Here is a 12,015-nt window from a genome sequence, read left to right on the forward strand (position 1 = left end):
CCGGAAACAGCAAATAAAATATTTAGCACTTGGTTTCTCATTATTTATTCATATTGACCGGATAGGATGTGAAAATTTTCAAATATGAAGCATCCCAAATGCACACAGTATTCCACTAATCTATAGTTTTCTGCTACTCAAAACATTCTCTTGTTCCTTTATAGCAGTGCAAAAGGTCGTTTTTAGTTTAGTATCACATCGATAGATGCCAAGCATTCAAAACACTCATTAGATGATGTTGAACCCCATCCTGATGACTACTAATTGCTTCATACTTGCATTCCAGGGATGTTACTGTCTTAGCGATTCAACTCATAAGACATATAATAAGACAGATAAGACATGCTGCTTGTTTATGTGGTTAATTACCTTAAAGGGCTTTTAGACTTGAATCAAAGGTCATAGACAGATACAGACAGTCTAAGTCAGCAGTATCTGTAAATGCACCAAGTCTGTACTAGTGAACACTGGGAGAAAAAACTTCTAAATCATTGATCAACACTGATTCTCCAAAGCCTTCACACATTTGAAGGCCTAATTATCCCTCTTTGACTCCAGAAAGTTCCACATCTATACAGAACTGCACCATCATGCACCAAATTAACTATGTTGCTCAGATACCTCTAAGAAGAAGAATATGCAATGTCTTAGTTAAAACCAACATGAACATTCTGCTAGTACCTGTACAACGTGTCTCCAACACTCAAGACATAAAAGTAAATCAAATTAAGAATTCCATTTCCTCTCAATTGAAACGCCGTACACTTGATTGGTACTTGCGGGATACATTTAAATTTTTTTACAATATTTCAGGAAGTACAAAAATAATTTGACAAGGGCAAAAAAGAAGAGAGGAATACAGTTAAAGTCTGAAACAAAGGGCTTCAACTGCCAAGCAAAGAATCCTACAACCTCTCTTAATATTTTAAGTTTTTTTGTTTTTTGAGTAAGCCTCTCTTAATATTTATCTAGTATGTTTATATTGATTAATGTAAATTCAGACACCTTGGATTTTTGCTATCAAAGGCTTATATCCTTTTTTAAATGGTAAATTAATTTATCCACTTTTGTTATTTAATTGATGGTAAGCCTTTCTGTGTTTCTAATTTTCAAAAGTTTAAGCATTTCTTAATAGGTATTCATCGACTCTAGAGCACAGGAAGGTTTGGAATACTAGTAGCAGATGCTTTCTCATTCTTAACTTAGTCAAAAGTTTAAGCATTTCTTAAATAACTCTGGTAATTTCAAATTGTTTTCCAATTATTCATTCATGTTAATCAGATAGGAGGGTGATAAAGGTAAAAGCTTGATTTATTTAACTTCTATAACAACTTATTTATTCACATAATGAGTGTTCTACATCAGCACAAGCACCACATCTATAATGCAAAAAATCATAAGAGAACCAGAACTATTTTTCCATGCTTTCAGACTCACCTATATCAACATCTAAGATATGGAAAATCTTGAGTCTCAGTCTGCTAAGAGCTAGAACACTCACATGTCATGCAGAGACTTTAAAGGACCCAACATACACATTCATGGAAAAACAAAATCTTCCTAGGACCTTGATATCATGCTACAAGAACGAGTCAATCGAACTGTCAGGCTGCCTCCATCTATGGTAGCCTCTCGCTCGACTGGATCCTGAACATACTGCTTCCTGCACCCGGGGCAACGCCCATCCTCCTCAAGAATCCTCTTGTGACAAAAGAGACAAAGCCTAAACCCACATGAACAAGGGAGAAAACTTGTGTCTGTAAAATCCAAATCTTCACAGCATATAGGACATGACGTGGGTATGGAGGATAAACTTTTACATCCCCATACAGAGCCTCCCCGACAATGCCGCTCAGAATTCATTGGAAAACTATACTGCTTCGACAAGGTTGGCAGACTCGGTGGACGGAAGGTATCATCAGGCCTCCATGCCTGGGAACTGAGAGGAGGTCTAGGTGCCAATCCTCTGTCATTAGACTCTGAAACCTGCCTGTTAGAAGTCACTTGCCTAGAACTCATATGCGCAACATTATCATCCCTCTCACAATGTGAATCCAAGCTGGGATTATGCTGCTCCTGTTTGTGATCAGTGGCAGCCAGAGCATCAGCAACAGCCTCCCAATCGTCCAAGCAGTCGTCATCTTCTTCGCTCATACTCCCTGAACAACATCCACCACTGCTACTGCTGGTACAACTACTACTACTGCTGCTGCTCCCGGTGAAATTAGTCCCAGAATCATTTCCTCCCAAAACACTACTGGTGTGGCTTGTAGGTGAATCAGAATCGCTGTAGTGGTTTGATGCTCCTTCATTGTCCTCTTCGCCTCTCGGCTTTATCTGCAACTTCTCAATTAATCGTCTCCTCTCACTCTCAACATTCTTTGCTCGACTATGTGTTCCTCCAGCATTTGGTTCCTCCTTCAAGCCTTTGTTCTTCACTATACAAAACCCCATCGCCAAGATTTAAGAAACATAGACATAACAAGAAATTCAAATAAATAATCACATATATATGGTGACTACAAATCTTGAAATTAAAGGGACAAAACGAGACTTTATGTTCTATGCCGTGACTGTTGGATTTTTAAAAGATGGGGCAGCAAAAAGATTATAAGTATTAATTGAAAATGTCTCTAAATAATTTTATTAAGCATAACAAGGCTTTAAATAGCCAATTTAAAACAGAATCTGCAGAAAATCAGGAGAATAAATCAACTAACTTATCCTATTAAATTTAAATTTAAAAAAAGACTCCTCCTTCGACTAAACTACTTATTATTCTAGTAAATCAAATATCAACAGTAACAAATACAAAATCCAACACTCCTCCTTGCTTTTGTTGCTGCAATAGGTTGATCCTCCTCAATTTCTGTTTTGGCAGTTTGTGCTTGTGCATTCTTTCAAGTGTTTTTGAACTTGCATTCATCTACAATATGACTTGTTCTTTCTTTTCTTTTTTTCTTTTTGGTTTTGCGCATAAAAGACATCCTTAGTGACCTCGTCTTATCTGAAATCTCTTTTGAAAGTATTTGATTCTAGACAATGATAGGATTTTCAGGGATTGCTCGTAAGGATTGTTCTTCCATTACAGCATTTAATGAATCATAGGTATTAAGATATGATTTTATTTTCACTGAGCAAATCCGATAGTTTTCGCCAGTTAAAGTTTGCGGGGCATTCAAAGAGAGACTGTTGCTTGCCATGTTTGAAAATGGGTTTAAAAATTGATATTGGTTAAAAATGATTTGAAAATGGTTCTTTGGAGGAACTCACAGATTCCGCAAGACCAATGAAGCTCTTGATACCACTGTTGGGTTCTTTAAAATGATGGGACAGCAAAAAAATTAAAAGTATTGATTGAAAATGTCTATCAATAATTTTATTAAGCATAACAAGGCTTTAAATAGCCAATTTAAAACAGAATCTGCAGAAATTCAGGAGAATAAATATTCAAATTCAAAAACCTAAACTATCTCAACTAACTTATCCTATTAAATTTTAATTTAAACAAAGGCTCCTCCTTCGACTAAACTACTTATTATTCTGGTAAATCAAATATCAGCAGCAACAAATGCAAAATCCAACAATGACGGTATCACAAAATCGGTCACTTGTTAGGTATTACAGGTAAATCTCTTGAAAAGCACTGAATAGTAATCTAATACAAATGGTAACCAATCTGCTAATACAAGTTAAAGTTCACCGATATTCTAAAAAAAACCTTTACTTTACAGTGTTTATTGCTTAAATCCATAAAAGATGCAAATGGAAAATTCAGCAAAAGGAAGATCACAAATACATGCAAAATTATATATGAAAAAAGGAGATATTATGCAACCTTGTGAAAGCCACTGCTCGCGTCGAGCATCAAGCTTGCACTGCTTCAACTTAGCCGACCGATTAGCCTGAAATTACGCAGAAATACAACTCAATCACTAAAAAAATATTGAAAACGTAAATGAATAGGTAGAAACTAAAAACAGATATAGTTACCCTTTTTTTCTTGGCAAAATCTTTGGGGTTAGAGGAAGTAATAGGGATCGAACCGTTGAGGATTGAATCGGAACCCATTGTTGATGAGTCAAATCAGTAATTGATTCGAAGGGGATCAAAAACCCTAAAATTGTGAGATGAATATCTCAAGAATTTAGAGAGAGAAAGCGATAGATAGATAGATAGATACGGAGGGAGAAAGAAAGCTTGTGGTGAGTGAAAGAGAAACGGATAACGGAAACTTTTGCCTCTGCTTCGCTCAGATCTTTTTCGTCTGAGAAACCAAACGTTTAGCACTGGCGCCCTTAATATAGCAATATTTATTCCACAATTGCCCCTGGTTTCGACCCGAATTTCCGCGTGCCCCGTGAGAATGACGAGAAGATTTTACAGGAAATTAGGGGTTGATAATGAAATGGGGGCAATTCTTACCTACGGGACGGAAGTAGCCACGACGTCGTTTGAAGTTCTGGAATTGGTAATTCCGTGGTTTGTGGTTAAAATTACTTTGAGCTCGTTAGCTAGGGTAAAATAACTTGTGTCCCAAGCATCAAATCTTACAATTTACATCTTGGTAAATGCTTGGTTAATTAAATTACATCAACTTTTGGCAGGTTTTCTAAAACATAGGAGTTAATTTTATTTTTCCAGTTATGTCTGCTTAATGAGAAATTTTTTTAATTCAATCTTCTGATAATAAAAAATGATTTCTGTGAAATGAAATTGTGTTTGACGCTCTCTTTTCTAGACATCAAAATTTATTTTTTAGTTAAATCAAATTAATTAACAGCCTTGATATGATGTTGCATGGAATATTTTTTTTCTTAATATTTGAACTGCAGAAAACTATTGATCATACTTGTTTGAGTGTGTGAAAATGCAAGGAAATAAATCAACAACAAGAAGAAGAGATATATAAGTTGCTAAAGTGGGTATTTAAATAAGCTTAAGACCGTATTTATTTGCTAAAACAAGAAACTTTATACTTTCTTCCTTCTATATTATTGTCATATTTCGCTTTGAAGTTTCGATAGTCAATTTGACTTCTCTATAAAGTTAAATTAGATCAGATCAAATTAATATTTTACAATTAAAATTTAGATAGTTAATAATATATCAAAAGTACACGTGCAAGTTATAATTATTCTCTTATCAATAAAAAAAAATATTTTAAAATGTTGGTCAAAGTTGACATGATTTGACTATAGAAAAGCAAAACTATAAAACTAATTTGAGACAGAGAGAGTAACTCAGTATTGTGAGTACCGAGAATACATGGTTTAGATAAACTCCATTAATCAGGAGGAAATAGATTACTTATTTGTCCATTAATCTCATCCTTGTTTTATCTTGTACTGTCTTATCTTACATGAGTAAACTTTTATTTAAAACTTTTAGGGATATCTAAGTAACACTAAAGATCTTATCTATAACCCACCTTCTTATAATCCAAAAACTTGAAAATGAAGTGCTGTACCAAAAAAAAATTGTAGGTAGACACTTGAACCATATATTTGCAAATATTGCCATTGATAATAGAGGGGAATGTGCAAAAAGAAACGATTTTGTATTCTCCAACTACCTATTGAACATAAATATTTTAAGTGCTGTTTGCCCCACAAAATGGTCGTACTTATTGATCAATATTTGAGGATGAAAAAATAATCTGAATATACCATAAATTATTGATAGACAAAGACCTAACATCATTGAATTGAATGAGAACAAGAAGCGCCTCTTCTTATGATGCACAAAATAATGCGAAATCCCGTCATTTTCCCCTCTAAGCCATGAAACAATGTGTCCCATGCAAAAGATTGTTTGTGATCACACCAACATCATTATTTTCATCACCAATAAAACTTGTTTTATTTTGATTTGTTTGTTAAAGTTTTAAATTAGTACAATGAATAATGAAGGTACATTGCATTCTTAATTAGTGACGGAGATACGTTTGGAAAAGGGTCTACTAGAAAATTTTCTAGCAGAAGAAAAGAAACAGAAGTTTCAGATTTGGCAAAACTTGTTGACAAGGTTGTGCAAGTGGAGCTTACTGGTGGAAGACAAATAGAAGGAACACCTAAAGGCTATGATGATATGATCAGCTGCTAAATCTTGTGTTGGGCACATTATCACTACTAAAAAACACTTGTTTACTGACGCAACAGTACCAACGGACTTTTTTCCGTCGCTATTCCGAGGGACTTTCCGTCAGAGTCCCTCGGTATTTTTGAACTTTTTAATTTCTAATTTTTTTAAAAAATAACCGACGGACAACTCTCGGTAAATAATGATACTTTGACCGGTCAAAATTTAATTGATTGTACCGATGCACTCCGTCGGTAATTTACCAACAGACTCTCTCGCAACATTTTCTATTTATATTTTTGAATTATTTTTTTAGGTTCCGACGGTGTCTCTCGGTGCATTTAAAAAAAATAAATAAAAAAGAAAATAAAGTTATCAACGTACTCAATCACTATTGCATTTACGTAATATTTTGAATTTTGTTCTTACAATACCGATGGACTTCCGTCGGTAATTTAAATATATAATCTTTTACATAAATTTTTGTATTTTTTATTGCACAATAGCGAGGGAGGTTGTCGGTAAGTCCCTCGGTAAGTATTTACTTAATTATCTTAGTAGTTGATTAGCCTATTTATTGAAATTTACACTAAGTGGAACTGTATTCATAGTAATTACACTAGTTAAAAATATATTCGTGGTAATTAGCTTAGTAATTTATAATTACACAAAGTAAAAGTGAATTTGTAGTATCATTAACTGCATTGATTAACCTATACATTAATAATTACATACTAAGAAGAAGTGTATTAGTCGTTTCCGTAAGAAATATTAGTGATGGTTTATCTTATAAATTGATAATTACTGTAAGTAGAAGTGTATTAATGATGTCCTTAAGTAACGTTAACAATTGATTATCATACACATTGATAATATACTAAGCAAAAGTGTATTAGTTGTATTTAGCTTGTAGATTGATAATTACACGAAGTATAAGTGTATTAATAATATATCTGTAAGTAGAGTTGTTGATTGATTAGCCTATATACATTGATAATAGTACTAAGTATTGGTGAATTAGTGGCAACCTTATATAAGTAATATTAGTGATTGATTAGCATATACATTGATAATTATACACTAAATGGAAGTGTATTAATGCTATTTGTGAGAAATGTTTGTGATTGTTTATCTTTAGTTTTATAATTAAAGTAAGTAGATGTTTATTAGTGGTATCGTTAAGTAATGTTAAAAATTGATTAGCATGTATATTGGTAATTACACTAAGTAGAAGTGTAATAGTTATAATTAGCTTATAGATTGATAATTACACTAAGTAGAAGTGTAATAGTTATAATTAGCTTATAGATTGATAATTACACTAAGTAGAAGTGTACTAAGAATATATCCTTAAGTAATGTTACACATTAGGTAGAAGTTTATTAATGGTATACATGACAAATGTTGGTGATTGTTTAATTATCTTAAATTGACAACTAAAATAAGTAAAAAAGTATATTATCAGTATCGTTAATTAATATTAATAATTTTATTAGGTAATTCATTGATAATTACATTAAGTATAGAAGTGTAATAGTTACAATTAGTTTATAGATATTGATAATTACACTAAGTAGAAGTATATATACTAAGGATATATCCTTAAGTAATGTTAGTGATTTACTAGCCTATACATTGTTAATTATACAATAAGTAGAAGTTTATTAATGGTAAATCTTAGCGATTATTTAATTATCTTAAATTGATAACTAAAGTAAGTAGAAATATATTAGTGGCGTCGTTAATTAATATTAATAATTAATTAGCTAATTCATTGAAAATTACACAAACTAAATTTGAGAATTATATTAATGAATTTTTTGTGAAATATTACACTAAGCAGAATTATATTATACAATTATATGTTAGGTTTTTGTAAAATATTAGTTTTATTTTCATTGATTCATAGTAATTTGTTAGTTAGAATTTAATTAATTGTCAATTTGATATTTTATATAACAATACTTATAAGTAACTGATATATTAGCTTGAATAAAACCTGCACATTGGACAATTAGCAGAAATACAATAAAGAAACCCCAACCTTAATCAAATTTTCTTTTCTCCCTCTTCTTTCTCTTCTCCTCCCTCTAAACGGAGACCAACCCTCAACCATCGTCTCTCTGTTTCTCCTTCCGACCAGCCATTGTCTCTCTCTTCCTCCGCTCCCCAGCGACGACCAGCCCGAGGGACAAGTAATTTTTCTTTTATCTCCCAATTTCGTTTCGATTGTTGCTGCTTCTTTTAGATTTTCGTCCCAATTTTGTTTAGGTTGTTGCTGCTTCTTTCAATGGTTGCATTTTGGATTTTCGTCCCAATTTTAGATTTTCATCTAGTGATGTTCCCGTTAGGGAAACGGAAAAATAAAAGTTATTGGAACTGAACACATCTGACATATTTCTACGAGTTTCCTCATATTATTGGATGCTATTTGGTGCAGATTTAAGCTTTCTTTCTGTTTGTTTTTAAGCATAGCTCGCTAATAATAGTGATTGATGGTCCATTTCTTGCTGGAAACTTTCTTACTTCTGGTTTTCCTCTTGCGGAAAGTTGAAGCTATACGCGTTTTCTGTATCTCCCAAATAGTTGTATTTAGTAGTGAGGCTATTTCTGCTAGCAAGATATATTTTTTATATGGATTGATCTTTTGATACTGGTACTAACTACTCAAGAAGAGAAATGATATTGTTCGTTGACGTTACAGGAAAGACCAGAGCCAGAGATGCAGCATTGAACGCCATTCAATCTCCTTTACTAGACATTGGCATTGAGAGGGCTACTGGAATTGTATGGAATATAACTGACGGTAGTGATCTAACATTATTTGAGGTACCCAACTATTCTCTCTTCCTCTCACTCCCTCTCCACTGATATACTTATTAATCATTCATGTGATGCACCTCTCATTGACTGAAAAAAGTAGTCATATATTACATAATGAAGAAAAGATTCTGCAGTAAAAGCCTTTTTTCAATGGACATTTTTTGTTGAAGATACGTATGACTGTGAATTTCCTTGTGTTATTATTTCGTAGAAAGTAAATAAGAGAGAAGCTTTATTTAAAGGCACGTGGGGTTTTTAGAAAATCAAATGGCCTACGCTATTGATATAATTCTTGGACATGATTTGTCTCGTATAGGAGTTTGTGTTCATGATTAAAATAGGGTAGAATCCATTCAAATTTATGTTTTATGTTGTAATTGTTATAATATTAAATGAGTAAGAATAATAAATTTGTTGTTTGTATATGTAGATGGAACATCGTATATGGATGTACGATAGGAATCTTCCTAATCGGTGGGGTTTAAGAGATGAATTTGTACAAGGTGTTGATGAGTTTATTAATCATGCCAAGTCATTTAGCCAAAATAATGAGATGATTAGGTACACTTGTGCGAAATGCAAGTGTAGGAAGTGGTTGAAACTAAAGGATGTTAAAGACTGATCTATATAGTAAGGGCTTTATGGATAATTGCTATGCGTGGACTAGTCATGGAGAGACTGAGGGTAGTGATAGTAATATTTACAATCATAATTTGGATATTGGTGAAAGTAGTCAAGATCCTAGATTACATGAAATGGTTATGAATGCTTTTTGGAATGTACAATGAGGGTGACAATATTTAACACTATTTATTTTTATACTTTAAATCAATATTTTTTACTAACTTATTTTTTTAACATTCTTATTATGTAGATGGCATACGACCTTTCCTCCGAGCGCAACTATCATCGCCTCGAGTGTGGACTACAAGGTATATACTTTTTTGTTAATAAGCTCTTCTTTTTGTTAGCTGTGTTTCGTGGGCTGTTTTGGGGGATATGACACTGCCAATCTTCCTTCTGGCAAAGATTACCTGCGTTTCACTAATGTTTGAGAACATATATGAAGCAAATGTTTTACTATATAAAGTGCATAGTTGCGGAAAAGTCTATAAGCCATAGTACACTGTACTAACCATTCTATAGAAAAGGAGTTTGATTCTCAAGCTGTATGACAAAGGAACTATTTGAATCTCTTTTTTATTAATCTTATAATAAGAATGAATAGAGTAAAAATTGACTCCTCCCATTGAACAACTGCACGAGTTTCTCTCTTATCTTTGTTTGCATTTTCTTTGGAGAAGTCATAATTATCTGTTGTTATATTCATTACTTGGCTAATGGTGCACTATTTTTAATTGCTTGTCTGAATGAATATTTATTTTTTTAGCAATAAGCAAGCTGAGAATGTAGGTGAACTTAAACTTGTTTTAAAGAGTGATGTCAACTTTACACCCTGGATAGTTTTTTCAGTCTTTTTGGGTGCAATTTAAGAGAACAAAACAATATATTTTCAAGCATATTAAGCTTAGAGAAAAGGTTGTTTCTTCTTTTGAGGAAAGGCCATAAACCAGAAACACTGTTTAGGGGTATGCATTGAAGAGGAGAAGATTCTAATGTATTTTTGAGTATTGCCCTGTTGCAAATTGTTCATATAAAGAATAAAACTAGACATTTGAAGTAGCAGCACAAGTTTTGGACCTGTAAAAAGATTTTTTTAAAAAGTGGCCAAAGAAATGAGACAGAATTTGTATAACAAAAAAAAATCCAACCAAGTGGCTAACGATTCAACAACTTTCTAGGAACTATGCGCATGTACGAGAAAAAATAAAGCATGGAGAGAAGATTAGGACCGCACTTAAGAATGACATCGAGTCCCTCAAGGCTCAAGTGAACCACTTATAATCGGCTTGCCCCGCTCTCCGCCAAAAAGCCACACTTATGAAGAGGATGAAAGTGATGGAAACAATATAAATGATGAAGAGATGAGGGGGAATCCGAAGATGAGCAGTGATTTTATGTTTGGTTGGATTGTTGTTTAGTTGGACGTTTACTTTGAATATTACATTTTGAAGTTTGGTTGGGATAGTTTTGATGTTTGATGGGATAATTTGGATGTTTGGATAGTTTATTAAGTTTTATTATTATTAATTTGTGTTTTATTGTGGTTGCATTTCTGTTTCTATTGTAATATTCTGGCTGGCAGGTGGTGCAATAAAAAATAAGCACTGCATGTCAAAAATATACCAAATTTACCGAGGGACTTACCGATAAAATCTGTCGAAAAAATTGTTTATTTGTCAATCCAGAATTCATACTTACCGAGGGAGTCCGTCGGTAGACTTAAAACAAATTTTCAAATTTTGTTGAACATACCGACGGATATCCATCGGAATATCAATTTATTCATATTTTTAATTTTTTAAATTACTAAATTAAAATTATAAATATACTGATGGTATCTATCGGTAATAATAAATTATTATTTTTAATTTACCGACGGGCAGCCGTCGGTATTGAGATTATTGATATTATATTATTTTATAATATACCGACGGATGTCCGTCGGTAATTAAAATTATTTGACCAAATAGTATCAGAAAGGTACCGATGGCTTTCCGATGTGGTCCATCGGTCACTTTTACCGAGAAAATATTTAACTACGTACCACTTACCGACGGACTTCCTTCTGTAAAGCCTTGTTACAGAGGGACGTTCCTTGGTAATTTGCGTCGGTAAACATGTGATTTTTAGTAGTGTTAGATATTCCGATAATTCCCTGAAGACTACCGACCGGACACAAGGTCTTGGCGTAATAGTCTGCAGGGGTACTGCAGTAATGCTTGTGGCTAGGAGTGACAAACAGGATGGGCGAGTCGGTTATGGTTGTTGAGAATAAACTTCCCCACAAAAATAATATTCGCGGTAATAAAAATAAAATAATAACGTAGCACCGAGATACGGTAATTAACGAGAATAAAAGAGTGACAACGACATGAGAGCCGACATACTCCTTCTGATGCAATCCAAGCTCTTGAAGGAACCGTTTCAACCATATCATCTCCTTGCCAGCTTCAGTAGCGGCAATATACTCCGCTTCAGTTGTAGAGA

At 33.3% G+C, this 12,015-nt stretch overlaps 1 protein-coding gene and 1 long non-coding RNA gene across 3 annotated transcripts; one reads left to right on the plus strand and one right to left on the minus strand.

The window, feature by feature from the left end:
• Nucleotides 1-1,310: 1,310 nt before the first annotated feature.
• Nucleotides 1,311-4,289, minus strand: LOC107759860 (uncharacterized). 2 transcript variants are annotated; one of them, XM_016577872.2, is made up of 3 exons: nucleotides 3,994-4,289; nucleotides 3,839-3,905; nucleotides 1,311-2,438 (listed from the first exon to the last, which is right to left on the minus strand). In XM_016577872.2, the coding sequence occupies exons 1-3, from the start codon at nucleotides 4,069-4,071 to the stop codon at nucleotides 1,561-1,563; spliced, it is 1,023 nt and encodes a 340-aa protein (XP_016433358.1). In that variant the 5' UTR covers nucleotides 4,072-4,289; the 3' UTR covers nucleotides 1,311-1,560. The 2 variants fall into 2 exon arrangements, with proteins under 2 accessions (XP_016433358.1, XP_016433359.1); XM_016577873.2 differs by having other exon boundaries at nucleotides 1,311-2,433; nucleotides 3,994-4,269.
• A 3,792-nt stretch (nucleotides 4,290-8,081) lies between these two features.
• LOC107759862 (uncharacterized) lies at nucleotides 8,082-11,052 on the plus strand. The gene is made up of 4 exons (XR_001642273.2): nucleotides 8,082-8,276; nucleotides 8,786-8,910; nucleotides 9,779-9,836; nucleotides 10,707-11,052. It is a non-coding gene; the product is annotated as an uncharacterized LOC107759862 (long non-coding RNA).
• The last annotated feature ends 963 nt before the right edge of the window (nucleotides 11,053-12,015 follow it).

The sequence above is a fragment of the Nicotiana tabacum genome, chromosome 4 (assembly GCF_000715075.1).
Source record: "Nicotiana tabacum cultivar K326 chromosome 4, ASM71507v2, whole genome shotgun sequence".
Classification (NCBI taxonomy): Eukaryota; Viridiplantae; Streptophyta; class Magnoliopsida; order Solanales; family Solanaceae; genus Nicotiana; species Nicotiana tabacum.

Excerpts from the sequence above, each read along its gene's own strand:
- LOC107759860 (XM_016577872.2), bottom strand. The coding sequence starts at position 4,071 with ATGGGTTCCGATTCAATCCTCAACGGTTCGATCCCTATTACTTCCTCT. Across the intron at positions 3,906-3,993 it reads ATTTTGCCAAGAAAAAAAGG|GCTAATCGGTCGGCTAAGTT; the intron begins GTAACTATATCT and ends GCGTAATTTCAG. Across the intron at positions 2,439-3,838 it reads CGAGCAGTGGCTTTCACAAG|TGAAGAACAAAGGCTTGAAG; the intron begins GTTGCATAATAT and ends GGTTTTGTATAG.